Consider the following 27,796-nt stretch of genomic DNA (forward strand, 5'->3'; position numbering starts at 1 on the left):
CATGTTGACATGAGCGCGACGTCAGAGGTCCGTCCCGCCATTAACCCATTAAGACCTGAGGCCGATTCTACAAAATGTCTTCTAAATCCTAACTGTTTTTTGAAAAAAAAATGATGTTACTATGTCAGTGGTTCTCAACCTTTTTCATGTCAAGGACCCCAAACTTTATGTGTATTGGCCACGGACCCCCATCTCAAAATATGTTGTTCCAAGGACCCCCCCTGAAGCAAAGATTTGAGTTACAAATGTTTGCTTGAAAAAAATATATATTCAAAGATTTGCAAACATTTTCACAATTTCTCAAAAACAGCAGATCTACAAGCTCATAAGTGCCGCGCTATGAGCTTGTATATCTGCTATTTTGGAATAGCCAAAGTGTAAAATAATGCTTTTTAGCTCAAATCTAAGTTTTAATGTAGAATATCTGTAGTCATAATGGAGATATATACTCTAATTAACAATAGATGCCAACATTGTTTTGCTGTATTTTAATGTCAGATGTCCAATCTCATTGAATTTCTGTCAAACTGCAAACGCAGTGCGCGATTACATCAGCTGCAGCCCCATATGAGTAATCATGAATCATCATGATTTAATTCACCTGTGTGATTATTCCCATAGCTCAATGTATCCTCTATACACCAAGCAGCTGATTGTCATTATGGAGTCACTGCAGGGCTGCTATACTCTAGTTCTGAATCTAATGCAAGATGATGGCCGGGACGGAGCGTTACACAAATGTTCCCGTTTTAAACTTAAACAGTGCACTAACATATGGATCTGAACACATTTGAGGTGAGAAATAGGCGATGCAGTAACATAAACATGCTTTGTCACATACTGGCTCTCTCTCTCTCTCTCTCTCTCTCTCTCTCTCTCTCTGCCTCGCGGTGCACCAGTACCGACACATGGCATGGATATAAATGCAACGACACTGTTGCATTTATATCCCATAGCCCAGTGGTTTTCAACCTTTTTCATGCCAAGGACCTCTAAATTGATATACACACCCCCATCTGAAAATCTGAAAAATTGCAGATCTACAAGCTAATAGTGCAGCACCGAGTGCTGCACACGTGAAAATGTGGTCAAATCTTTGAATATATGTTTTTCAAAGCGAACATTTGTAAAATATTTTGTTCCAGGGACCTCCAGAAGCAAAAAATTGAGTTAAAAAAGTAGTTTGAAAAAATATATGTATTCAAAATGTTCAAAGATTTTTCAAAAATAGCAGATCTACAAGCTTGTAGCGCGGCACTCAAGCTTGTAGATCTGCTATTTTTGAATAGCCAAAGTATAAAATAATGGTTATTTTTAGCTCAAATCTAAAATGACACAGATGCGTTCTCGGATTGAATGGAGTTAAATTAACACTGAGGATTTTGTTGTGTTGCGAAGTGCCAGAGCTGGAACAGGGAGGGAGATGCAGGCAAATAAATGGCTCTGTTTTGGTTCTTTCTCCAAAAAAACCCAGGGTGTGGTGTGTGTGTGTGTGTGTGTGTGTGTGTGTGTGTGTGTGTGTGTGTGTGTGTGTGTGTGTGTGTGTGTGTGTGTGTGTGTGTGTGTGTGTGTGTGTGTGTGTGTGTGTGTGTGTGTGTGTGTGTGTGTGTGTGTGTGTGTGTGTGTGTGTGTGTGTGTGTGTGTGTGTGTGTGTGTGTGTGCTGTGTAGTCAAGACAAGTGTTATGCAACAATACCTCACACTGCCTGAACCCGGGCTCTATAGTTTTTTTTACACAGGAAACCCATGGCTGACTCAGGGCGGTAAACTCTTTGCCAACTAGGGCTCAAGCCTCTCGCAAACATATTGTAGCCTAACTGCCCAACAACAGTGGGCACAGTGTAGTATATCCACCCATGTGCCACCCATTTACTGCTTATACATTTAAACCACTTTAAACCATTGGTTCTCCGAAGTGGGGTCTGGGGACCCCCAGGGGTACTTGTGGGGGTCCCCAGCAAAATGAGTTAATAAAGCGTGAAGCGTCACAATCATTTTAACCACTTTATCCATATTTTGTACTTTGTTTGGGCTATTTTAGAAAAATCTCGAAAATTTGTGCAAATCTTTTTTCTTTTTTTTTGAAAGGCGAGCATTTCTGGGGGTCCCTGGCACAACATATTTTCAGGTGGGGGTCCGCGGCCAAATACATATCAATTTGGGGGTCCTTGACACAAACATGTTTGAGAACCACTGACTTAAACCCATCTATACTCTTTTTTCCACTGTACACCAAATCTTTTTGCCAAAAAGCTCTATGAGCTCACAGCACGTCGCAACGCTTGTAGATCACCATTTTTTTGGCGAATGTTCCTTCCAGAACAGGGATGCTGGGGTTCAAGTGGTGTGAGGTACAAGTTCTGTGCCAAGTCATATTGTTTTGTTCAAATAAGTGTTAAATAGCTCTATTATTCTGATAGCAACCATTGATATAGAGTGTTGGATATAACTCATACAGGATGCAAGATAAACAAGTGATTGAAATTGGACGTGATGACACAAAGAATTGAGCAGACACAATTAGAACTGGAACACTATTAAAATTGTAGCTGATAAATGGGTACTCTCTCCTGATTGGATGAAAATGGCAACCCACCTGAAACATTATTTTCTGTTTAGTAAAGAGCTGGAGAGACGGGGAGACTCCGTCTACTTTTCTTTTTGCTTAAAATAAAAATAACATTTGTTAAAAAGTTTAGAAGGATCCCTGGATAATAAGCCAAATATGCCTTAATAGATTATAATTGTCCTCTATAACTAAAATTTAAAATTTAAAACACCTTGAATATGTTTTATTTGTTTTAGAAATAGTTCACTCAATAGGGGCAGTGCTCTTGGCAAGTTGATGATGTCATTTGTCCATGTGTCAATTTATGGAATGCATGTGAAAATAAAAAACAACATAATACTTCCTAAGGTTAATATGAGCATATTTTAAATATGTTTTTTTTGCACATGTATTCCATAAATTCCATAGGGCTGGACCACACATGGACAGCAGGATTTCACTGTGTACCGTTAAACGATTGCCCTTTTAAACTGTGCTTAACGCGAAACCCTCAAACACAGCACATGCTAGCTTTGACAAGCCACAGCATTTTGGCTAACGAAAAAGTGAAGGCAGAGTAAATAGAGAATGATGAATGCTGTAAACGGTTTGTTCCAACAAACAGGCTCAAGGATCAGCGAGATGTTTTTTTTTACGACGTGCCAACAAGAGTTAGAAGGAGACGTTTCACTCCTGGTTCACCGCATTCCTCCCGGGTGATGAGGAGCGGCCGCATCGGGGCCATTTTGTTTGTACAGTTCGGTTATTAATCACCGCGATTATCCGCCAGACGACGGTGTCTGACTGTACTCTGCACATGTGAGCTGTCACTGGTAGCTAAGTGCATTTACTCAAGTGCTGTACTTAAGTACAATTTTGAGGTATTTTTTTTACTTTACTGGAGTACTCCCAATTTTCAATCATTTTACTTCTACTCCACTACATCGCAATGGCAAATATTTAACTTTTACGCCACTATAATTATTTGAAAACTTTAGTTACTAGTTACTTCGTAGATTTAGATTATTATTACAAAACCACGTCAGACCTATATACTTTGGCAATTTGAAAATAGCCGATCTACAAAATAGCAGATCTACAAGCTGTGAGCTTGTAGATCTGCTATGTTCAAAGGATACAGTTGAAAACTTGTGAAATGGGACATTCTGCACAATGAGTACTCTAACTTTTGATACTTTATGTATATTTTGATGCCAATACTTTTGTACTTTTTTTTACTCAAGTATATTTTGAATACCGAACTTGTACTTGTAACAGACTATTTCTACAATAGGGTATTGATACTTTTACTTAAGTAAAAAAAAAATCTTCCATCACTGCTGTTAGTTCAAACCATTCCCCACAGTGCTGTTCATGTATTCTTTGACCCATTAAGACCGGGAACGCATCTCTGTCATTTTAGATGTCTTTGGCTATTCAAAAATAGCAGATCTACAAGCTCATAGCGTGGCACTCGTAGATCTGCTATTTCTGAAAATCTTTGAACGTTTGTGCAAATTTTTATATATATGTATTTTAAAGCGAACATTTGTAAAATCTGTTGTTCCAGGGACCCCCCAGAAGCAAAGATTTGAGTTACAAATGTTCGCTTTAAAAATATATACATTCAAAGGTTTGCACGAAATTTTCAAGATTAAAAGAAAAATAGCAGATCTACAAGCTCATAGCGCGCTATGAGCTTGTATATCTGCTATTTTTTAACAGCCATAGAAATGTATAAATGACACACGTGTTGCTTTCCCGGTCTTAATGGGTTAACTCAAACATTCGCACTGCTTTCCCTTTTTTTTCTTCTCCTTCTCTTTTCTTTTTTTTCTTCTTGATGACGGCAGCCTAGCGGTGCCGGACCCGAGTGGGAAGGAAAATGCTGTGAGTGCGGTTTGACTCAAAGCCTCAGGTCAAGTCGTTGACCAGGACCTGCCTTTACCGCAGTGGTCTGGGTCCTGTCTCTCTGCGCATGTGGGTTACCCCTGGGGTTAACCGTTTAGAGACCTCATCCATCTGGGACGCAGGCACAGCACCAAAGAGTCCAATTCTGTGTGAATTTATACATTTTGTAACTCTGTGAGAGTGTAGAAAATGGACAGTGGTGGAACAAGTACTCACATTTCCTACTTAAGTAAAAGTATCAGTACTGCAATGTAGACGTACTCTGTTACAAGTAAAAGTCCGGAATTGAAAACTTAACTTGCTATAATTTTGAAAGTACAAAAGTATTGGTATCAATTTTCGGCTATTTTCAAATGGCCGAAATATATATAGGGCTGAATTGGGTAATGTGTGTTTTGTAATAATTATCAAAATCTACAAAGTAACAAGTAACTACATTTCTCAAATAATTCTAGTGGAGTAAAAGTATAATATTGAGATGTAGTGAAGTAGTTGCAAAAGTAATGAAAAATTGGAAGTACTCCAGTACCTGAGTAAGTTCACTTTGAGCTGCATCCAACGCATCCACTGCCATTTCCGTCGGCCGCTGGGGCAGTTGAAATTAATTTTTTGGGGTAATAGATTTATTTATTTCACGTCTAATTAGCATACATTTTCGGCCAGCCCCGAAAATGTCATGTCGGGTTGGGTAGAGTCGGGTTTGGGCAGAATTTGAGAACTCTACTTACAGCACCGTTCAAGTAAAATCTGCAATTCACAACTTATTTGAATTAAGTTGATACAATATAACTAGTACATCTGCAGTGGTTGTCGGTGGTCTCTCTACTCTTCCATAGAGACATGTAGACCCTGGTGTCGGCTATAGGACGCCTGCTGCTTGACAAGTAGTACAGCCTGAATCTCATATACTCAGCATCTCTCCCCTGTCCAAGACCAGACTGCCTTTTGTGTGTGAGCGGCAGGAATGTGGTCTCTCATGCAGGAAACCCAGGCTTGAATCCTGCGTACAGTGTGTAGGACATACTGTGTAGTAGATATGGGTTGCAGCTTTTAACCCATTAAGACCTGGAACTGTGTCATTTTTAGATTTGAGCTAAAAAGCATTATTTTACACTTTTTGTCTATTCAAATAGCAGATCTACAAGCTCATAGCGCGGCACAGAGTGCCGCACTATGAGCTTGTAGATCTGCTATTTTTTTTAAATCGTGAAAATGTGTGCAAATCTTTGAATATATATTTCTAAAGCGAACATTTTTAACTCAAATCTTTGCTTCTGGGGGGGCCCTGGAACAAAATATTTTGATGAAGGTCGGCGGCCAAATGCATATGATTTTGGGGGTCCTTGACATGAAAAAGATTGAGCAACACTGACATAGAAACATACGTTTTTTCAAAATACTGTTGAGCTTTAGGAGACATGTAGAATCGGCTTCAGGTCTTAAACACAGAGGATTTGACCAGGTACAGCAGTATTAGTTCTTAAACTTTTTCATACCAAGGAACCCCCAGATTGATATGTATTTGGCCACAGACTGACTCCCCATCTGAAAAGGTTTTGTGCCAGGCAGGGACCCCCCCTGAAGAAAATAATCTAAATCATTCAAAAATGTCCAAACATTTTGTGTGACGTGCTGTGAGCTTGCAGATCTGCTATTTTTGAATAGCCAACGTATAAATGGTTGTTAAAATGATTATGATGGTGGTACGGCACGCAAACAGCCCTGAGGTGAAAAAGGTGACAACATGTTGTTTTCTTTCGGGTCAGGTGTCACACAATTGCCCTATTTGGGTTCAAAAAGGTGACTGCAGCTGAAAAGTGACACTTTTGCATGTCTGAACTGCTTTTGCAGGGGACCCCAAGGACCCCTTGGGGTCCCCGGACCTAGCTCTGATTCATAGCCTTGAAGGAGTTCTCCTTAAGGCCATGGGACAGAGCCCCCAACCTCACATTTAAAATACACGTTTTAGACGTGAGGTGGTAGAGTTGGCTTCAGGGACGCGGGAAGTGGGGTGCTGAGGGTGCTGCAGCACCCCCTGCCGTTGTGAGGAAAAAAAAAAAAAAAGGCTGAAGGCGTGCGTGTGTGTGTGTGTGAGAGATTTTCTCCGGTGGGCGCGGCTCCCCCAAAAGAATTAAATCACATAACCCTAATCCAACCCTAACCCTAACCCTAAAACCGAAATAAAGTAACAAAAAAAGTAACTTTATCCGCGGGAGACCCGAAAAAAATCGCGCGCGCGCGCGCGCACGAGGGACCCATGCACGCGCGCTGCGCGCGCGTGCATGTGTCCCGTTTACCAGCACCCCTTGCTCTAAAGTACTTCCCGCGTCCCTGGTTGGCTTTCAACTCCATAAAACCGTCTTTGTTTTGGTGAGTAGCGAAAGAGTATTTTTTAATTTTTACTGCAGACGAGAGGCTATGCAGCCTGTGGTGCGTGCGCAAAGAATCGAAAGTCCCGTAGCCTTAAGAACTCCTTCAAGGCTATATAACCAATGATGTACAGAACTGGCTGCACCAGGACCAGTGTTGCTGTGCCTTTGGGCTTGTTTTTCGCTTGTAAATATTGGTAGTTTTTTTGTTTTGTTGTTGTTTCTAAAGTGCATAGTTGCTTATTTGGACTTTATGACTAATACAGGTTTAAAGTGAACCTATCTTGATGCTGTGTGTGCATGTGCTCTGGCATGTAGTCGCTTTGGGCTTGTTTTTGTTGACCTGAATGCTTGTTTCTCTCTCTCGCAAAAATCTGGCAACACTATAGCCCATGCATGGACACACAATCGTGACACACATGGTCCTCACTGAGTCCCCAACCGCCTCGAGTGTCACCGCGGTCACATTAGTCTGAGCTGTGTGGCTCGAAAAGAAAAGCCTTTTTAACTCATTAAGACCCGGACACACGCATCTGTGTGTCATTTTTAGATTTATTTGGGCTATTCAAATTTTTTATTTGGGCTATTTATTTTTTATCGTGAAAATGTGTGCACATCTTTGAATATATATGTTTTTTTTAAAGCAAACCTTTTTAACTCAAATCTTTGCTTCTGGGGGATTCTACAAATGTCTTCTAAATCCTAACAGTTTTTTGAAAAAACTTATGTTGCTATAATATCAGTGGTTCTCAAACTTTTTTCATGTCAATGACCACCAATTTTTTTTTTCCAGGAACCCCCCCCCCCCCCCAGAAGCAAATATTGGAGTTAAAAATGTTCGCTTTAAAATATATATATTCAAAGATTTGCACTGATTTTCGTGATTTTTCAAAAATAGCAGATCTACAAGCTCATAGTGTGCTTGTATATCTGCTATTTTTGAATAGCCAAAGAAATCTTAAAATGACACACAGATGCGTTCCCGGTCTCAATGGGTTAAGGGCCTACAGAAAAATAGCAGGAATGCCTGTAATGTTCCGGACAAAACGCTATCAATCTCCATCATTCTGGAATGAGTGCTTTTTGGGCCAAACCGATGCTTTCTTTCAATATGCCTGGCTCGTGGTTTATCCCAGAGCTGTGTGCATGAGCTGATCTTTATGATAGGGGATTAAGATATGATTCCTGACCGATTTTTCATTTTCCCATTCTCCTGCCCACAGTTACAGGTTCGTTGAATGTCAAATCTGCCGGATTGGGTGCTATCGCTATGTAACTTTACATGTCTGATATTTGCTGCTATAATATGGTCTCTGTCGCGTGGAAACCTCACCATGTCCAAAACCGTTACTTTTCAGGATTCAAATTGGCGAAAGTAGCAAGAACGACAATCTTTTATATAGCAAAAGTTTCGAGCTTGAGGATCTGCTTCTCTTTGATGCTTTTGTGTGACGCTGTAGGGCGCTAATTTATGTAAAAAAAATACAAAAACAAATGTTGTCTCTACTTGCACAAGAGACTGATTCTGCCTCGTTTATTATTTCCACGTTGTCTGACTTAGTTTCCTTTGTTTCTTTCTCTATTTCTCTATTTGTTTGACTATTCATCAGTGGTGCGTTCTAGGTTTTTTCGGAGGGATTATACAATAATCATTCCCCGCACGACATGCGCGCGCGGTCGTGATCATACGCTAGTGTGTTTTCAATGGATGAAATGGTTAGTAGAGGGCTAAGCTTTGACCCATTAAGACCTGGAACGCATCTGTGTCATTTAAGATTTCTTTGGCTATTCAAAAAATAGCAGATATACAAGCGGTGCCACGCCATGAGCTTGTAGATCTGCTATTTTTTTGAAAAATCGTGAAAAAATATTTTTTATATTTTTTTCAAAATGTTAGGATTTAGAAAACATTTTTAGAATCGGCCTCAGGTCTTAATGGGTTAAAAAACAACAACTCTTCATGTAATATATATAGAGAGGTTTATATATATAGTGCATCATGGTAGAACACACCACTGCCATTCATGAAACCACAACTTGTTGGGATCTTGTGCGAAAAAAAGAATTCCACCCACTCTTTTACACCTTGTGTTGTGACAATGACATCGACGACGTAGAAGTTGAAATTGTGTAGAGATCAGAGATTCATCTTGAAATATGAGCTCCACACACACACACATTGAGCTACGCCATTCTGCACAAGACAAAACAGATGCCTTTTTTGATCAATATTGCGACGAGAGAGAGACCTAACAGTGTGTGTTTTTTTTAGATCGGCAGGAAAGTGCATAAAGACGAGATGGAATTCATAATTGTCCATGACAGGCTATTGACCCAGATTGTGAAGGGTTTGGGTTCAAGTACAGTGGTTGTCAGCTTTGGGGATGTGTGTGTGTGTGTACTTAGTGATTTGAGGACATAGCCGTTGGCTGTTGTTACAGACACCGTCATGTGATGCAGTGTGCAACTTTGATGACAATCCATGTGATTTGGCTTTGAGTTATTTTTGTTTTAAGTGGCATTTATAGAAAAGTATAACGATAGTATTAGTGGTTCAACTTTGGGGTCGTTTATGAAAGGTGGTCTGAGGAATAGGGTGGCTAATGTCAAAGGTGATTTAATCCCATTGGGACCCGAGGCCATCTAAATGAGTAGTTCTCACACTTTCACGATTTTTTAAAAATGTAAAGAAAATAGCAGATGTACACGTTGTTTTGAAAAATCGTGAAAATCTTTGAATATATATATTTTTTAAGCAAACATTTTTAACTCAAATCTTTGCTTCTGGGGGTCCCTGGAACAAAATATTTTGAGATGGGGGTCCGCTGCCAAATACATATAATTTTGGGGGTCCTTGACATGAAAAGCACGTTTGAGAACCACTGATATAGCAACATAAGTTTTTTCAAGAAACGGTTAGGATTTAGAAGACATTTGTTGAATATATTCAAAGATTTGCAAAAATCGATTTAAAAAAAATTGCACTCTGTGCCGCGCTAAGAGCTTGTAGATCTGCTATTTTTGAATAGCCAACGCAAAAAAAATCTAAAACGATGACATAGATGCTTTTCCTGGCTTTAATGGGGTTAAACTTGGCTGTGTGTTTCTGAAAATAGCAGATCTACAAGCTTGTGTAGGACGGGGTGCAGCAGCACCACCCACACCCGCAGCGCAAACAACCAAATCAGGACGTCATTGTATAGTTTGATCTCAAAGTTGTTCCAAGGTCGAGCCGGAGGTCCAGAAAATGAAGTGCGTTGTGGCTCTGTGGGTTTTGATTTGTGGTGAAAGATGCTCCGGGAAAAAAATATATTTCACAATTTCATACCCGGCGTACGTACCATAGGCCCTGCAATCTTTATACGGTCTCCATCAGTCAGTCTCTGCTTGTCACCACGCCATTAACCCTTAAGAAGTGTGCATTTTATAGTCAAGTACATTTTATAGTTCTACATTATTGTACCATGTATAATATAGCACAACAACACACCAGCAGCCAGCAGAACATCACAGGGCTGCCTTTGACATTACGGACTGTGCCTTTAGTGTGTGAGGATAGGTTTATATAATACTCATTTCTATATCTATCTGCACCATGGAATGACCTTTAGAGAATATTACAATTATGATTTATTTGTGTACTTCGGACCACACAGTATACAGTAGGACCAACGAGTACTGTATATATTTAAATTTTTCATAATAATAATGATGATAATAATAATAGATATTTTTGTTCAGCCAAAACCAACGTGTGTTTTTTTTGTGGTGCTGATTTCCACAGTGCCGTCTTTGTGTCTCAAATAGGACACAGTTAGTAAGGGTCTCTTTCTCCTGCCTCTGTGTGTGTCTTTGTGTCCCATGCACACACCCCCCCACCCCCCACCCCCGCACACACACACACACACACACGCACACACGCACACACGCACACACGCACACACGCACACACACACACACACACACACACACACACACACACACACACGCACACACATATCCCCACTTTCTCTGATTTATTAAGCCGTATTCCGCCTACGTGCGTCAGCGCTGGCTAGGAGTCTCGTGAGGCGTTCCGCTCCTGAAGAGCTGTGTCTCGTGTCTGGATAGCGTCAGTCGGCAGCCCCCCCCCCCCGTCCCCCCACCCCACCCCCCCTCCTCCTCCTCCTCCTCCCTCTCTCTGCCTCTGTCTGCCCTACAAGCTCCAGAGCTCCCGTCCACTTAACCTACAGCAGTCCTTCTCGATAGATTCTTTACATGTCAAGGACCCCCAGTTTTGATATGTATATATACAGTATTTTTGGCTGCTGCTGCGGACCCCCCCCCCCCCCCGCATCTGAAAAATATAGGACGAGCCACAGGAGGAGGACCCTCCCTCCCCATATAAGAGAAGATTTGTGTCGTTTAAAAATTAAAATGTTCAAATGTTTCATCTTTTGGAAAAATAGCCGTGACGCTGTTTTTGAAAAGCTTGTTATAAAACGGGGTTAAAATGATTAAACCAGGTGGTCTTCAACGTTTTCAGGCCAAGGACCCCCTAGATGAGAGAGAGAGATGAAGCAGGGACCCCCTCTATATTGTATAACATTGTGTTGCAGATTAAACTCTTTTTTGTTTTACTTGGCCTGCTCTTTTTTCCCCTCGACACCTAAACCTCTTTGCCAAAAATAGCAGATCTACAAGCTCACAACGCCTCGCGCTGCGAGGCGTTGTGAGCTTGTAGATGTGCTATTTTTGCAGTAAACTAAAGTTCTCCTCTGAATAAGGATGCCAGGGTTCAAGTGCTTTGATAAAAAAAAACACAACTGTTTGGCGGACCCCCTATTGTAGCGCTGAGGACCCCCTGTTGAAGACCTCTGGATTAAACTGAATTAACACACGCACACGCACGCACACATGCACTCGTGCACGTGCACGCGCGCGCGTGAGCGCACGCACGCACGCACGCACGCACGCACGCACGCAGTCACGCACGCACGCACACACACACACACAGTTAAATACTCAGTGGTAAATTAAACACTAGTAACTCAGAGAGGAGACAAATGTAAGCAAATGGACCTTTTGTACCATCTCTGAGTTATTAACCCATTAAAACCGGGATAGCTTCTGTAGCATTTTAGATTTTAGCGTTGGCTATTCAAAAGAAATAGCAGATCTACAAGCTCACAGCGCGGCACGTTGTGCTGTGAGCTTGTAGATCTGCTATTTTTTTTTATAGCCAACCTCCTCACACACAGCTTGTACATCTGCTATTATTGGACATTTTTGAAAAATCTTGAAATCGTGAATAGTTTTTAATTTCAACACAAATCTTCTCTTCTGGGGTGGTCCCTGGCTGGCACACAACATTTTCAGATCGGGGGGGGGGGGGTCCAAAGCAAAATATTAATTTGGGGGTCCTCCTGTGGCACGAAAAAGTGTGAGAACTAACTGATTGAGAAGGCATTTGCAGAATCTAGCCTCGGGTCTTAAAGGGTTAAATAAACCTGTACAGGACGGATGTTCCGCCCGGAGACAGAATCATCTGCTTCCTTCCTTAGTGGACGGGGGGGTCAGAGGTCGCCGACACAGACAGTTAACTTCTTTGCTGTCAGTTTAGAAAAAAAAAAGGAACATTTTGAATTTCAGTCGGCAACTGTAAATATTGAAAGAATTGCGTAAAAAAGTAAATGTGCATACAGTTCTTTGACCTTCTTCCCTGCGTGGTGTTTTGTTTGTCGGGTGAGTTATGAATAGAGTCCATGTCATCTTCCATGCTGTTGGAGCAGTCCAGAACGTACTGTGACTGTTCAGTCAGGAACACTCACGTCTAAGTAGATTTAACCATTTATTGCAACAAATGGAATACAGTTGAACTTGGGCGTTAATGGCTCCGCTCTTTGAGATGTTCCCTACATTTTGCTAAGCAGCATGCTAAGCTAAATCAGGGAACGCTATGCAAAACCCCCCACAGGTATATACAAGAGCGGGCCCATAGCAAGACATTTAATCAGAATAACTTGAGTCGTGCAAACTTGAATCCATTTGAACACAGCAGCTCTGGAATCACCCATGGTGATTCTGAGAAGGAAGGGACAGATGGATCACCATGCCAAAAAACATGGCTCCCATCCGCTTCCGTTCTATCTCCATCTGTAAAACCCCTATAACTACGAAACATTTTAGCTGGGGAAAACGACTCATTTTGTGTGCACGATTGCTGCGCCATTGTGACTCGCGTGGGAGATGTTATCGTTCCAGGCGTTAGCCAGGACCATCGTCCAAAATGCACGCGTGCTTTGTTTCACATGGATTGCTCGTCGTGGAGTCTACAGCTTAAACAGCGCCGCGCAGCTCAATGGTGAGATTTCTGGCACCAAACGTAATCTGTTCTGGCAATCCAATGTGTTAACATTAAAGCCATAGAACATTGAATCCAGTTTAGACTCCAGTTTACTAAAGAGCCAGGGCACACGTGAATTTCAGTTCAACATTCAGTTTAAACGCTTGAGTAATGCAAGACTCTGAACTATAAGGTGGAGGCTGGGGTGGTTGAGGCAAGCTTTGCCAGCAGCAGCAGCAGCAGCAGCAGCAGCAGCAGCAGCAATATGCTCTATGCACAGCAGCCATATTGGAAAGAAATTGGGCCTCTTCCTTACTTCCTTCACAGGTGTTACCCAATTATACTAATGAAGGCTCTGTTCCATTCTGGTCAAACAGAGTCAGGGTGATGATATTGTGCATGTTGGCTCGCTGGAAACACTTTCAGGGTTCCTTGAGGGGCTTCCAAATGCCCCCTTACGGGTGTGTAACTCTGAGAGTTATGGAGGTCCTTGAAATTAGGTTTTGAGAACCACTGTGCTACACTAAATGGAACGGAGCCTTCATTAGTACCATTGGTAACACCTGTGAAGGAAGAAAAGTTTTTCCAATATGGCTGCTGTGCATAGAGCCTATTGAAGAGCAGACATCCAGTGTAGGAGGTGGAGCTGTATTTAAACGGGCCGCCTTGTTGAGGGAATGAGGTGTGATTGGTGTGTAGGAAAGCGTGGCTGATTGAAAGGCAATCAGCAGACTGACGGCTGATCACAGCTGAGCATATGCGACTTCCGTGCCCTGCATGAACTAACGCAATGCTTCATTTAATGAAGTTGTTTTCTTTATGGTAGAGGATGTTAATGCAACATAGCATATCTGAAGTGGTTGGAGGGTGACTTTTCCCATTGAGAACTTGAAACCCTGGTTGTCGGGTATAGGACACATACTGGTTTACAAGTGGTACTGCCTGAAGCTCATATCATAAGCAATACTGTATCTCCCCTTGACCAAGGGACACCTGGTTGGCAGAGGGTTGACATTCGGGGGCTCTCATACAGGGAGATTCAGGTTCATATCCTGGGTCGGACTGAAAAGTTGTAGATTTCAGCTTTAAAGGAATACTACACCACAAATATAGACTCCCCCTCCCCCCCCCCCCCCTTATCAGTTACTCACACATGAAGCATGGAATTCACTGAGAATGTTTTTGTTTTTGTCGCATTCCTTTATGACAGGGGTCTTCAACAGGGGGTCTGGGACCCCTAGGGGGTCCTCAGAGTTACTACAGGGGGCAGGGAGTCCGCCAAATCTTTGTGTGATAGGATTTTTTATTTTACCTTAACCACTTGAACCCTGGCATTCCATTTAGGATAACTTTAGCCAAAATAGCAGATCTACAAGCTCACAACGCCTCGCGCTGCGAGGCGTTGTGAGCTTGTAGATCGGCTATTTTCGGCAAAGAGGTAAAAAAGAGCAGACCACATAAACAACATTTTTTGGAATCTGAAACACAATTTTATACGATATAGATGGGGTCCCTGCTTCATCTCTCTCTCAGCTTGGGGGTCCTTGGCCTGAAAACGTTGAAGACCCCTACTTTATGAAGAAAATAGTGGTCCAAGCTTAACAACAGCAAAACTATATAAAAAATATTGTATAAACCTCAAAACAATTCTCACACTTTTGCTGTTGTTAGAGCTGCACTATGTAACTTTCCTCCTCTACCCCCGGATTTGAACCCACTTTTCCTGCGCAAGTGCTGACATTTTACAGTTGATCTAATAGAGCCTGCATGCTTGCTCAGGGGATAAATGTAATCTTGACCATCAGGTCAAAATCGATCCTGTGTCTAGGTGAGACATGACCTTTGACACCATCTAAATGTCTCAATAGAAGAGCAGGGAGACAAAATACAAGTTATATAGTAGAATAAACATACTCTACCTTACATTACAGATTGGACACAATTACATTTTATTCATTAAAAAGTTACATAGTGCTGCTTTAAGCTTGAACCCCTATTTTCTTCAGTTCATCAGATATTCTTTTCTTTTTTTGAGTCTTCATTCATGGAATGCATCAAAAACAAAACGAGTATTATCCATGAATTCCAGGCTTCGTGGGGCGACTAAAGAATAAGAGGAAAAAAAGCCATATTGGGGGTGAATTGCTCCTTTAAGTTGTGTGTTGTTCTCAACAACAGTCTGTAGCCCCTCACTACCGTGGGATCTCTGACATACAACTCACTTAGTACTACTTTGATGCTGCTGCTGCTGCGTGTGTGTGTGTGTGTGTGTGTGTGCGTGTGCGTGTGCGTGTGCGTGAGAGAGAGAGAGAGAGAGAGAGAGAGAGAGAGAGAGAGAGAGAGAGAGAGAGAGAGAGAGAGAGAGAGAGAGAGAGAGAGAGAGAGAGAGAGAGAGAGAGAGAGAGAGAGAGAGAGGGGGGACACATGCCTCCCAGCTGCGTGTCCTCCTGTGATTCATAGTGCAGAGAGTCTACAGATGCTGCTGATATCCGGACATCTCGTGAGAAAGCGATATGTCCAAGACTCATCATCTAGGACAGGGGAGCCCGATACGACCGCCTTCATTCTAGTGCAGGGGTCTTCAACGTTTGTTCAGGCCATTAAGGACCCCTTATGGCAGAGAGAGAGATGAAGCAGGGACCCCCCACTACATGAAACCTTTTCATAGATTTCATAGATAGCTTCATAGACTTGTTTGACAGCAACTGTCATCAGTGTTGGATTCATGTTAATGTGTATTTTCAACAGACATTTAACGCCTTAAGCCCTCAATACTTGGCGTTGTGAGCTTGCAGATCTGCCATTTTCGGCCAAGTTCTCCTCAGAATAGGAATGCTGTAGGGTTCAAGTGTTTAATGTAAAAAATTAAATAAAAAAAAGTTCCTATCACACAAAGATGTGGAGGTGAGCGACACCGGCACGCAACTAAGTACAAATCAGCCTTTACAGTAAAGCAGTAAGGAGCCCTACATTTATATATATTTGGCCGCGGACCCCCCATCTTAAAATGTTTTGTGCCACGTACCCCCAGATTTGTGTTAAAAAAAACATTTTTTCAACACTTAACAAGATTTTTCGTGACGCGCTGTGAGCTTGTATATCTGCTATTTTTGAATAGCCAAGGTATACATGTATAAAGTGGTTAAAATGATTGTGATGCTGTATTTAAAAAAAAAAATCTGGGTACCCCCTGTGGAACCCCCTCAAGGACCACTGCTTTACTATAGAGAGACACATAGAACCACAGGCCACGTTGGTCAAGTAATCCAAATATGATGGTTTCCTGGCCTGGACATATAGGGCCACATGTCTGATAGAGTGCATTAAAATCAACTTTCCCCCTCAACGATGCTCTTTGCAAATGGCTTCTCTCCCTGACAACAAAGACAATAAACAGCGGCACTTAGCCCGGCTCTCAAGAACCTAATTGCCTATTAGGCGCAGCGGAGACCTCCTTTAGCCCCAGCGTCTCTGTCGGGGGGGTTCCTGTCCCTGGAGATACTGTCGTACGGTAAATATTAGCGAGACGGGCACTTTATGATTCATTTATACTGCGGGCAGAGTCCGATCACAGTGTTTTGCGCGCCTAAAAATAGCTGATCTACAAGCTCACAACGAGCTTGTAAGGTAAGATCAGCTAGTTCTAAGGTATGTATCTGGGTTGTGTAGTTTACCTTGCCATGATGTAACTCCAAAGGTGGACAAGAAATCAAAAATAATTGCTCCATTGATTAGAAATTGATCATTCTAAATATGTTCCTCATTGACTTACATTGTACGGTGAAACAGCTCTCAAAGTCACTCTTTTAGCACATAAACAAACGCAAACAAAGCTGATTCAGACAATATAGAACATCACCAAACCCAGTACTGTTTTTTTTTTTTTTTATAACAATGTCAACTTCCTGTTGATTTCGCAATTTTTTTTAGGAAGGCGACCCGGACTGGATCTGTGGATCCGGATCTTCAAATAGTGAAATTAACAGGAAGTTGACATTTTGTATTAAAAAAAAAACAGTACTGGGTTTCATGATGTTCTATATTGGCAGAATCAGCTTTGTTTGTGTTTGTTTACAGGCTAAAAGAGTGACTTACAATGTAAGTCAATGAGGAGCATATTTTGAATGATCAATTTCTCATCATGACACAAGGTAACTACACAACCCAAACCTCTACCAAAGTGTTCTTGCCCTTTAAGGCCGAACGGCACAGCGACTGCCATGCTCACTACCAGTAAAAGGGAAGTTGCCTCATACAGCAGAGTAGCCCAGCCTGTAGCCCACAACTTCTTGTGAGCTTGTAGATCACCGTTTTATTCAAGAGACGTTGTGTAGAGGGAAAACAAGTGCTGCAACTTTTTGCTATTGTTGCTATCTTGAAAAGTAACAGATTTGGACATATGAGGTACTGTATACTGTACTGTACTGTACTGTATGTACTGTAGGCATATTAATAGAACACTGTATTGTCATAAGAAATAGCACAGAGTATAATAATGATTGCACAAGTTCGATTCATTCATTTTGGTTCAGAAGCAAAGATTTGAGTTAAAAAGGTTCACTTTAAAAATATGTATATATTCAAAGATTTGCAAAAAAATATCCAGATTTTTCTAAAATAGCAGATCTACACGCTCATAGCACGGCACAAAGTGACGCGCTATGAGCTTGTATATCTGCAATCCAGCATAGCAGCAAAACAGGGAACGTTAAAAGTAAAAGATGACAATTATTGGGCCTCATGCAGGAAGTGATAGGCCATTAGGCCTACACAATCGCCCTCTCATTTTTGTTTGTATGTTCGCAATTTGTCGTTGGTAGTGAAGCCATTGATTTCTGAGCTTCACCAAACGTTTTCTTATTTTAGCTCTTCTCTTAATAGGTAAGAGAACATTTTATTAGTGGTTAACCCATTCAATCCAGGAACGCATCTGTGTCACTTAGATTTCTTTGGCTATTCAAAAATAGCAGATATACAAGCATTTGTGCAAATCTTTGAATATATATATATTTGTAACTCTTTTGTAATCTTTGCTTCTGGCGGATTACATGTCTTCTAAATCCTAACAGTTTTTTGAAAAAACATATGTTACTATAACCAGTGGTGCTCAAACTTTTTCATGTCAAGGTATGATATGTATTTGTAAAATATGTTGTTCCAGGGACCCCCAGAAGCAAATATTTGAGTAAAAAAAAATTGCTTTAAAAAATATATATATATTCAAAGATTTGCACAAATCTTCACGATTTTTCGAAAAATAGCCAAAGAAATCAAAAAATGACAGAGATGTTGAATGGGTTTAAAGAGCACTCTTACTAAGATAAGATACAGAATCAACATTCTGTCCACATTGCCAGTTCACAGGAAGAGGTAGAACAGAAGAGGTAGAACAGGGAAGAGAGGATAGAGGAGAGGAAAGGAAAGGAACACACAACAGGTCAAATAACAGGAAGGCACCGTCAAATCAAATATACAAAGTCCAACGGCCGGCGCGACCAACAGCCCAACCCCATTGACTTCCATTGAAAAAACTTCAAGTATATAAAACACGTGCTTTATCGTTGCTGTCGGGTAGAAACCAGTGTTGATTTTTGACAGCAAATTTTGATTTAGTTTTAGTCATAATCTTTTGAATAAAATTCCATTTAGTTTTAGTCATATTTAGTCACCTGAAATGTTTTAGTTTTTGTCTAGTTTTAGTCGACTAAATATCATAAGATTATAGTCGACTAAATCTACAGTTGATTTAGTCGACTATAATGTATTTTGGCGCTGCCTTGATGGCGATTTTACACTTGGTTGCAAGCTGAAAATAGCAGATCTATAAGCTCACAACACGTCGCGCTGCGACGCGTTGTGAACTTATAGATCTGCTATTTTCACCCGAGCGCAGCCAAACATAAAATGACTTGTCTTTTAGTTCTACTGGATCTCTTCTCCACTAGTCCCTCACCAACATTTTAGTCTAGTTTTTATTTGTTGATGAAATTGTCAGTATATTTAGTCTTAGTTTTAGTCATCATAGCTTAAGTTTTTATTTAGTTTTAGTCAGTGAAAAAAGGTAGTCGACGAACATTTTTCGTCATAGTTTTAGTCTCATAATCAACTCATGATTATGTCCAAAACTGTTCCTTTTTTTAAGCTTGTAGATCTGCTACTTTTGATACCTTGATGCCTTGATGCTTTTTTATTCAAAGTATAAAACAGGAAAATTGGTGGAGGTACTTCTATGGCCTACTGGCAGTGTGCAGACAAAGCTTGGCACTGATCGCTCCAGCAGTTTGCAAGATTATCTCCAGACACACACACACACACACACACACACACACACACACACACACACACACACACACACACACACACACACACACACACACACACACACACACACACACACACACACACACACACACACGCAGACAGAGATAACCTGTCATAGCTACGCCATAAAATCCCTTTGATGATATTGTGTGCTTTCAGATTCTTTTAATGTCAGTTACTGTCTCTCTCCTGACACAGCATTTACGGCGCCACAAATGTTAATGTTTTGCCATGGCTGGGTGCAGCGGTGGAAAGTAACTAAGTACATTTACTCAAGTACTGTACTGTACTGTAAATTTGAGGATTTTCTACTTTACTGGATTTCTTTTAAAAAACTTTAGTTACTAGTTACTTTGTCAATTTTTATTAATATTACAAAACATGCATTAACCATACTTTGTCTATTTTCAAAAGATGTATTAGACTTGTGAAATTAGTCATTTTGCATAATGAGTGCAATGACTTTTGGTACTTTAAGTACATTTTGATGCCAATACATTGTACTTTTACTCCCGGACTAATACTGGAGATAAGAGGTTTCTGCCGGACAGCAACGCTATGCTAATAACAATCAGCCTCAACCCTCCAGTTTATGATCAAGTGGGATTCAGCATTCACTTGGGAAGAGCATAATCCACATACGGTAGACTGACTCTGGTTTAATCCCTAAGTAGTTCCATGAGGAAGAGAGAAAAAAATACACAGAGAAAAAAAGTTGACTCTTATTTACAGAATAATTAAGAGAAAATACATGTACACTGTAAGTGAAATGTAAGATAATCTTGCTCCATGTTCTACATCTCATGTAGTGAGTTCACCCTGCAGCTCCACCAGTCACAAAGGTTTCTAGGAGCAGCACAAGATAGCAGGGGTGTGCAGGAATGTGAATGGACTTATATGGGGTTGTTTTGGGTCTAGTATTGGATTCTGTTACTTAATGTAATGATCTAACCATGTAGTTTTGTATATATATACATATATAATGTCATTTATGTATGTATTCATATCTATGGGGTTTAGCTCTACATTGTTAGAACCCCCCGCTCCCTCCCTGTGAATGGTATGATCCAGGTCATCTACCTGCAGCAGCAGGGCCTATAAAAGCCTGTCAGGTAGCCTGACTCAAGCTGTTGACAACCTGTTGGCTGTGTCCAACATGGACATAAATGGTGAAAGAGGTGAAATAGATGTCTCCTGTCTCTTGCCTTCTCGTTGTGGTAACTCCAGCTTTACTTCACTTTATTTGGAAGGGAACAGACAGGCGTATATATTAAAGAACTATATGAATTGATGTAAATAAACCGGATTTAGCAAGGATGCTAATTTACATCTGTAGTCCCTGTCAACAACAACAACAACATATTACTGCTGTTCATAAGCTGTTGTACAGAGTCAATCCAACAGGTACATAGGCCTACTGTATACAGCAGGGGTCTTCAACAGGGGGTCCGGGACCCTTAGGGGGTCCTCAGAGTTGCTACAAGGGGTCCGCCAAATCTCTTTGTGATAGGATCATTGTTTTTTGCATTAACCACTAGAACCCTAGCATCCCTATTCTAAGGACAACTTTAGCCAAAAATGGCTGATCTACAAGCTCACAACGCCTCGCGCTGCGAGGCGTTGTGAGCTTGTAGATCAGCCATTTATCGGCTAAGAGGGAAAAAAAGAGCAGACCAAGTACATAGTGAAAGTTTACTAAAGTATTGACGGTTTAAGTCGTTAAAATGTCTGAAAATACACATTAACATGAATCCAACATCTAGGAAAAGCTTTAATCTGCAACACAATTGTATGTAATATATAGTGGGGGTCCCTGCTTTATCCCTCTCTCAGTTAGGGGGTCCTTGGCCTGAAAAGGTTGAAGACCCATGGTATAAAGGGCTCCAGACTAACTTTTTAGCTGGTTGCACTGGTGTTGCCTAACTTTTTCATACACTGTAGGTGCACCAGCATATCATATAGGTGCACCCACACAACATGCACCCACACAACATGCACACACACAACATGGACACACACAACATGCACGCTCACAGACAGACCTGCTCAATGTAAGGTGCGCTGGTTTGACCAGTGAAAAGGTTTAGTTTCTGGGTGCATGTGTGTGTGCAGACTGTGCAGGAAATGGGTGCATTCTGGAGCCATGTTCTTCTTATCTTATCTTAGTATTATCGTTTCTGTTGGATTGGAAACCTTGTATGTCCTACCTTACAAGTTACTTTTTTATTATAAAAAAAAAAAAAGGAAAATAGTGAAAATAGCAGATATGCTATTTTCACTATTTTTGTATGACACTCTTGCATGAGTAGGGCATTAGGAAAAATCATAACAAATGTGAATCAAGGAGATAGGAGTTGTTTTCTGCCCCGACAACAACTACTGTATATGATGATTATCAGAGTACTAGAGTTTCGGGGGGCTACGCCCCCCTCAACCCCAGCCGCGCACGGGGCCCAGCCGTGTGTATATTGGGGGACCCAAATCGCCGGAGTGAAACTGTGGAAACGTTTTTTTGAAAAAGGAAAAAAGTTGAAGAAATAATATTTCTTATGTTTCAGGGGGTCCACAGGGGGTCCGCGGACCCCCTGATGGTCCACTGACCCCCTGTGGAGTGTTGGGACGCGCGGGGACACCCCTGGAACATTGCGGACCATTTTGGTGTTTTTTTTTTTTTCATGAAGGTGGTTGCTTGTTTCTGGCGCAGGCTGTGCAAACCTGGCAACCCAGCGCATGCTGCCGCACGTTTAAGTGGCGTAGCGTCATGAGGGTCAGTGGGGCCGTGGCTCGGTCAGTGAAGACCCTGTAGTGCGGATGATATGTGGCATAGAGGGGCAGATTGTAAATCCACAGAGGAAACATCCGTGGGCTACCATTGGTTCAGCGATGTGTGCGGTCGCCCTGCGGCCCCTCCTCCTCCACCAATGTGCAGTATTGAGAGCCCTGACGTCACAACAATTGGAGCGATGGGCACTGCACTGTGGTTGGTTAGGGTACACCTAGGGCCCAGGTAGAACCCAGTTAAAGCCTGCATGGGCAAACCCAGTTAGGACCCGCCTTGGTCCCACATAAACATGGCTAGTTGGGGCCCACCTAAGGGCCAGGTAGAAGCTACTTATAGCCTGCATGGGCATCGCAGTTGGGACTGAAGTGGATGCCGCTGACATTGCTGACATGGGGTCCATATGGTTTAGCCCACCTTGAAACCATATGGGAACTACGCTGGCATGCTGGCTGTAATGCAAACGCTGCATCATACCTGCAGTGTGTAGTTTGATGTTGTGTGTGTAGCAGATATACCTGCAGTGTGTAGATCAATGTCCATAGGAAAGTCAATGCCCAGCAGTGTTTTTTTTCCCCAGCAGAGTTTCTAGTGTCTCTGTGTCTCTCTGGAAGAGGTTGCACATGAACTCTGCAGCCGCACTGAGGCGCTCCAACACAAACACTCTGACATTAAGCTGCTTCACACAACAAACATCAGCACCACGCTGCTGTTTGTCCAAAAGACACAATATCTGCTCTCCCACCGACGTCATGTGTTCATTTATCGACAGCCGTACAGACTCCTTTGGACACATTTTACGTCGTTTATCCAGCTCTCACTGACTCTCCACATCGGGCTGTTATTTTGCTGCGATCAAGTCAACGATGTGAGAGATTAGCTATCACAGACGGACGGACAGGGGGTGAAACATAGTCTTGCGCCATGCCTTTCGGCCTGGCGGAGACATTAAAAAACCGAAAGTAAAGGAAATGGCCATTTCTGCAACAGAAGTAGTCAATAAACTATGCTATGAAAACATGGGCCACATTGGCAAAGAATGTAAGAAAGAGGCAATCATGTAGAAAATAGCCGATCTCCAAGCTTACAAAGCCTCTGAACGTGAGGCGTTTCGAGCTTGTAGATCGGCTATTTTCACAATATTTACTTGTGGAACGGAGTCAAACAGAATGGGGGGGTCCCAGATCAAGTACGTGTATTTGGGGGGGGGGGGGGGGGGGGCGGCGTGAAAGGGTTGATAAACACTGCTGTAATCGGAGCGAAATTATCTGAAATTACTACATGACCATAATGCAGCATAACATGCGTTGCACGGGGCGGTCCTGCCATTACGTTAGTTACTGTAGTTGCTGTGGAGCTACATAGTTCTCCAGAAGACACACACAAACATACACCATCTACAATGGACGAACTGAGCAGCAATATAGACATTCACCACACGAACGTGCATTGTTGACAAAGTGATTGCACAGCCGCTGCAGGCATGACAACCAGGTTAGCGTTAGCGACATGGCAGCTATCACAGCGGCCTGTCCGTCGTGCTGCAACTGCCTGTGATGGCTACAGCAGTAACAGCAAGCTGTCTGCGATGCCATTGTCTGGAGACTGCTCTTAGCGTGACACGACCAATGAGAGTGAGCGCTGTAGTTGTTGCTAAGATACGGTGGCGTCTCTGCCCCATAGCTTGTAGATCTCTCACACATGATTGGCGTAGGCTGCGTTGCCAGGTCTGACTTTGTGTCTAAGCAATGGTCGGCTGATTTTTGCGCGCCTTTGGGCTCGTTTGCATTGTGCGCACGGCAGCGCTTGTTTAGCGTACGTCAGCGCGACGTGGCAACGGACGTGGCAACGTGAAAGGTGATTGGCTGGTGAAAAGAAACACCCGACGTTACACCAGAAATGGTGCCTGGAGAAAATGGTGACCAAAAAAAAAGTTTGGAAAAAAAGGAAAAAACCCCCGCAGCGGCTGCGTGCTGTTGTGGTGATGAGGTCGTGCGCACGGTAAACGGTACGAAGCTGGCTCCCCTTCCGTTTTGTCCGACATTTGGTGAGTAGAATTAATTATGTTGCGCGGTGGAAAAGGTGTATTGAGCAGTGAGATGTCCCCTACGCGAGGCGTAAATTCAGCGCGGCCGGCGTGGCGAGTCAGTTGGCGACATGTGGTCTGGCGGTGCGTTGTTTAGTCGATAACAGAGCTGTGGGGTGTGGACACCGAGGGTGCGGAAGTTGGTCGCCATTTATATAGTTAGATTGGGGAACTAAAAGTATGGCTGAAGAAGACAATATTTCCTCCAACAAGAAAAAACAAAGAGCTCTGTGACTTTGTGTGACACTTTGTGTGTCATGATGTCTTTGTCATCGAGGGTGACGGATTGCGAAGTACGTGTCACAGACGGGGGCCAAGTGAATAACTGTGTCGTCTCTCCTGTGTGTGTGTGTGTGTGTGTGTGTGTGTGTGTGTGTGTGTGTGTGTGTGTGTGTGTGTGTGTGTGTGTGTGTGTGTGTGTGTGTGTGTGTGTGTGTGTGTGTGTCTGGCCCAGGTCTGACAGATGAGAAAGTGAAGGCCTACCTCTCGCTGCACCCTCAGATGCTGGACGACTTTGTGTTGGAGAGTGTGAGCGCCGACACGCTGGACCGATGGCTGAAGAGGAAGACCAGCGACCGACCTGCAGGTAAGAGCAACGCAACACACACACACACACACACACACACACACACACACACACACACACACACACACACACACACACACACACACACACACACACACACACACACACACACACACAAACGCTATTATGTGGTGGGCTTTGTCAGAGTACCCGACCCGTTGTACCTGTCTGGCTGTGTCCCTTTTGTGCCCATATATGGAGATATCTGTTTCTTGACAGTCCTTGTCCCTTTATGCCTATATATGGAGATTTTTTATGTAGGTTACTCTAGTACTTTAACTCAGAAGATTTTAATACATTTTAAAACTTGTGAAAATTGGACATTCTGCATAATGAGTACTTTCTACTTTTTGTACTTTACGTACAAAAAGGTATAGAGACAGTAACTGACATTGGGTATTTTTATACCCAATACCTTTGTACTTTTACTCACGTAAATTTTGAATTCCGGACGTTTACTTGTAACAGAGTATTTCTACTATTGCAGTATTGATACTTTTACTTAAGTAAAAAATGTGAGTACTTTGTCCACCACTGCTCTGTTTGATAGCGAGACCGTGTGATGGACGAGAGAGAGAGAGAGAGAGAGAGAAAGAGAGAGAGAGAGAGAGAGAGAGAGGGAGGGGGAAAGAGAGAAAGAGAGAGAGAGACAGAGAGAGAGAGAGAGGGAGAGAGAGAGAGAGAGAGAGAGAGAGAGGGAGGGGGAAAGAGAGAAAGAGAGAGAGAGAGAGACACAGAGAGAGAGAGAGAGCGCCTGTCGGGCCTTTACAGGTCATTAGACGTGTATGAGCTGGCCGAGTGCGAGGAGCCGGCGCTCCACACACACACCGTGGCCTCTGCTTCACAGCCCAAGCGCATCCATCAGGGCCCCCACAGCGGGGGGGGGGGGGGGGTGGGGGGGGCTGGCACTCAGCCCAGTGTGAGCCCACTGACGTCAGAGCCCACCTCCAGGGACACGCTGCTGCTGCTGCTGCTGCTGGAGGGGGGGGCGGGGAATGCTGGCTCACAGTGTGTGTGTGCGTTAAAGAGGGGGGGGGGGGGGAGGGAGGATGGATTTGTCGCATTTCAGAGCGGTTTCCTGCATCACAGAGGTCTGCAGAGACCTCTGTGTCCAGTCTAGCCACACCGTGCAGCCTTCTCTCTCTCTCTCTCTCAGTGGCGTGCACAGACATTTTGAGGGGCAGGTGCTCAAGTAAATTATACTTTTTTTTGGTTTACTTGGTCTGCTCTTTTTTCCCTCTACACCTATACCTCTTATGCGAGGCGTTGTGGGCTTGTAGATCTGCTATTTTTGGCTAAAGTTCTCCTCAGAAAAGGGATGCTAGGTTTCGAGTGGTTATGGTAAAAAGAATAATCATATCACATAAAGATTTTGGCGGACCCCCTGTAGTAACTCTGAGGACCCCCTAGGGGTCCCGGCCGGACCCCCTGTTGAAGACCCCTGCTGTAAACTGAAAAAAAGGGCACTTCTGGTCAAGAGGGCAAAGGGCAGGTGCTCAAACACTGTATAGAATATTACTGCATACACAGTCAAATCCTGAGTGTTTCAAATCAAATTCATTGATTTAAATTGACTTTTACTAGGTCACAGTCAAGGAAAAGGTAAAGGGGATTGTTGCACGTCTTTGCTTTTCATGTACAGAAGTTATGGAGCTATCTTTCCATCCCAGAAGCTCCCAGAACAAGCATATCTGTGTCAGCTCAGTAACTGATGACTGAATGCAGTAATCCCATGTCTTCTGTCTAGAAAACATGGTTTAACCCATTCAATCCGGGAACGCATCTGTGTCATTTTGGATGTCTTTGGCTTTTAATATACAAGCTCACATCTATGAGCTTGTAGATCTGAAAAATCTTTGAATATGTATATTTTTAAAGGGAACATTTGTAACTCAAATCTTTGCTTCTGGGGGGGGGGGGGGGGGACTTTTCCATGTCAAGGACCCCCCAAATGATATGTATTTGGCCGCGGACCCCCATCTCAATATATGTTGTTCCAGGGACTCCCAGAAGCACAGATGCTTGCTTTAAATCATATATATGTATTCAAATATTTGCACCAATCTTCCACGATTTTTCAAAAAAATAGCAGAAAAATAGCATATCTACAAGCTCACTCGGTGCCGCACTATGAGCTTGTAGATATGCTATTTTGAATAGCAAAATAAATCTTAAAATGACACAGATGCGTTCCCGGTCTTAATGGATTAATGTGTTTTCCAGCCATTGACAATGAATCCTATGACATTAATGTCTTGGAAAGACACTACTTACTTACTTTCATGGATTTAATAAGACAGAGGTTCTCAACCTTTTTTGGATCAGGGCCCACTTGAACATCTCAAAAGCATTTGCAAGCGAGCATTTGAGGAAGACCTGTTAGGTTGAAACGCGTCCGTTGCTCTGTCCGTGGAGAGGTAAATGTGAAAAGGACATTTAATTGTGTGCTGGCTGTTTTCTCAGTTTCATGACATTGCTAAGCCGTAGCACCTTGAGACTTGTTTAATCTGGAGTGTTGTCGGCTTTCTGCTTTTCAGTGTTTTCTTTCAAACTATTTAAAGTGGTTAAATTATAGTGACGCTATATTAACCCATTAAAACCAGGAGCGCATCTGTGTAACCACTTAAACCATTATTTTATACTGTACTTTGGCTATTCAAAGCGCAGCACTCTGTGCCGCACTATGAGCTTGTATAAATGCTATTGAAAAATCTCGTTGTTTTTTTTTGCAAATCTTGGAATATATATATTTTTAATGGTCAATGGCTGTGTGCAAAAGCAGATCAATTGCTCCAGCCACTGAGGAGAACCGGGCACACATTTTTGCTCTCACCACCGACTACAGAGGTTTGTCAAATTATAGGAGGATGAC

At 42.5% G+C, this 27,796-nt stretch overlaps 1 protein-coding gene across 3 annotated transcripts in view; it reads left to right on the forward strand.

Annotated features, from left to right (window-relative positions):
* pde10a (phosphodiesterase 10A) overlaps window positions 1–27,796 on the forward strand; it is a 100,745-nt gene that overhangs the window by 18,098 nt on the left and 54,851 nt on the right. For all 3 annotated transcript variants that reach the window (XR_014602134.1, XM_084076883.1, XM_084076884.1), the window contains exon 2: window positions 24,793–24,924. Coding sequence is in view for 2 of the 3 variants with exons in the window: in XM_084076883.1 (XP_083933009.1) it covers window positions 24,793–24,924 (132 nt within the window). In the remaining variant the exon portion in view is untranslated. The remainder of the gene's footprint in view (window positions 1–24,792; window positions 24,925–27,796) is intronic.

The sequence above is a fragment of the Gymnoscopelus microlampas genome, assembly GCF_963454915.1.
Source record: "Gymnoscopelus microlampas genome assembly, chromosome: 13".
Lineage (NCBI taxonomy): Eukaryota > Metazoa > Chordata > Actinopteri > Myctophiformes > Myctophidae > Gymnoscopelus > Gymnoscopelus microlampas.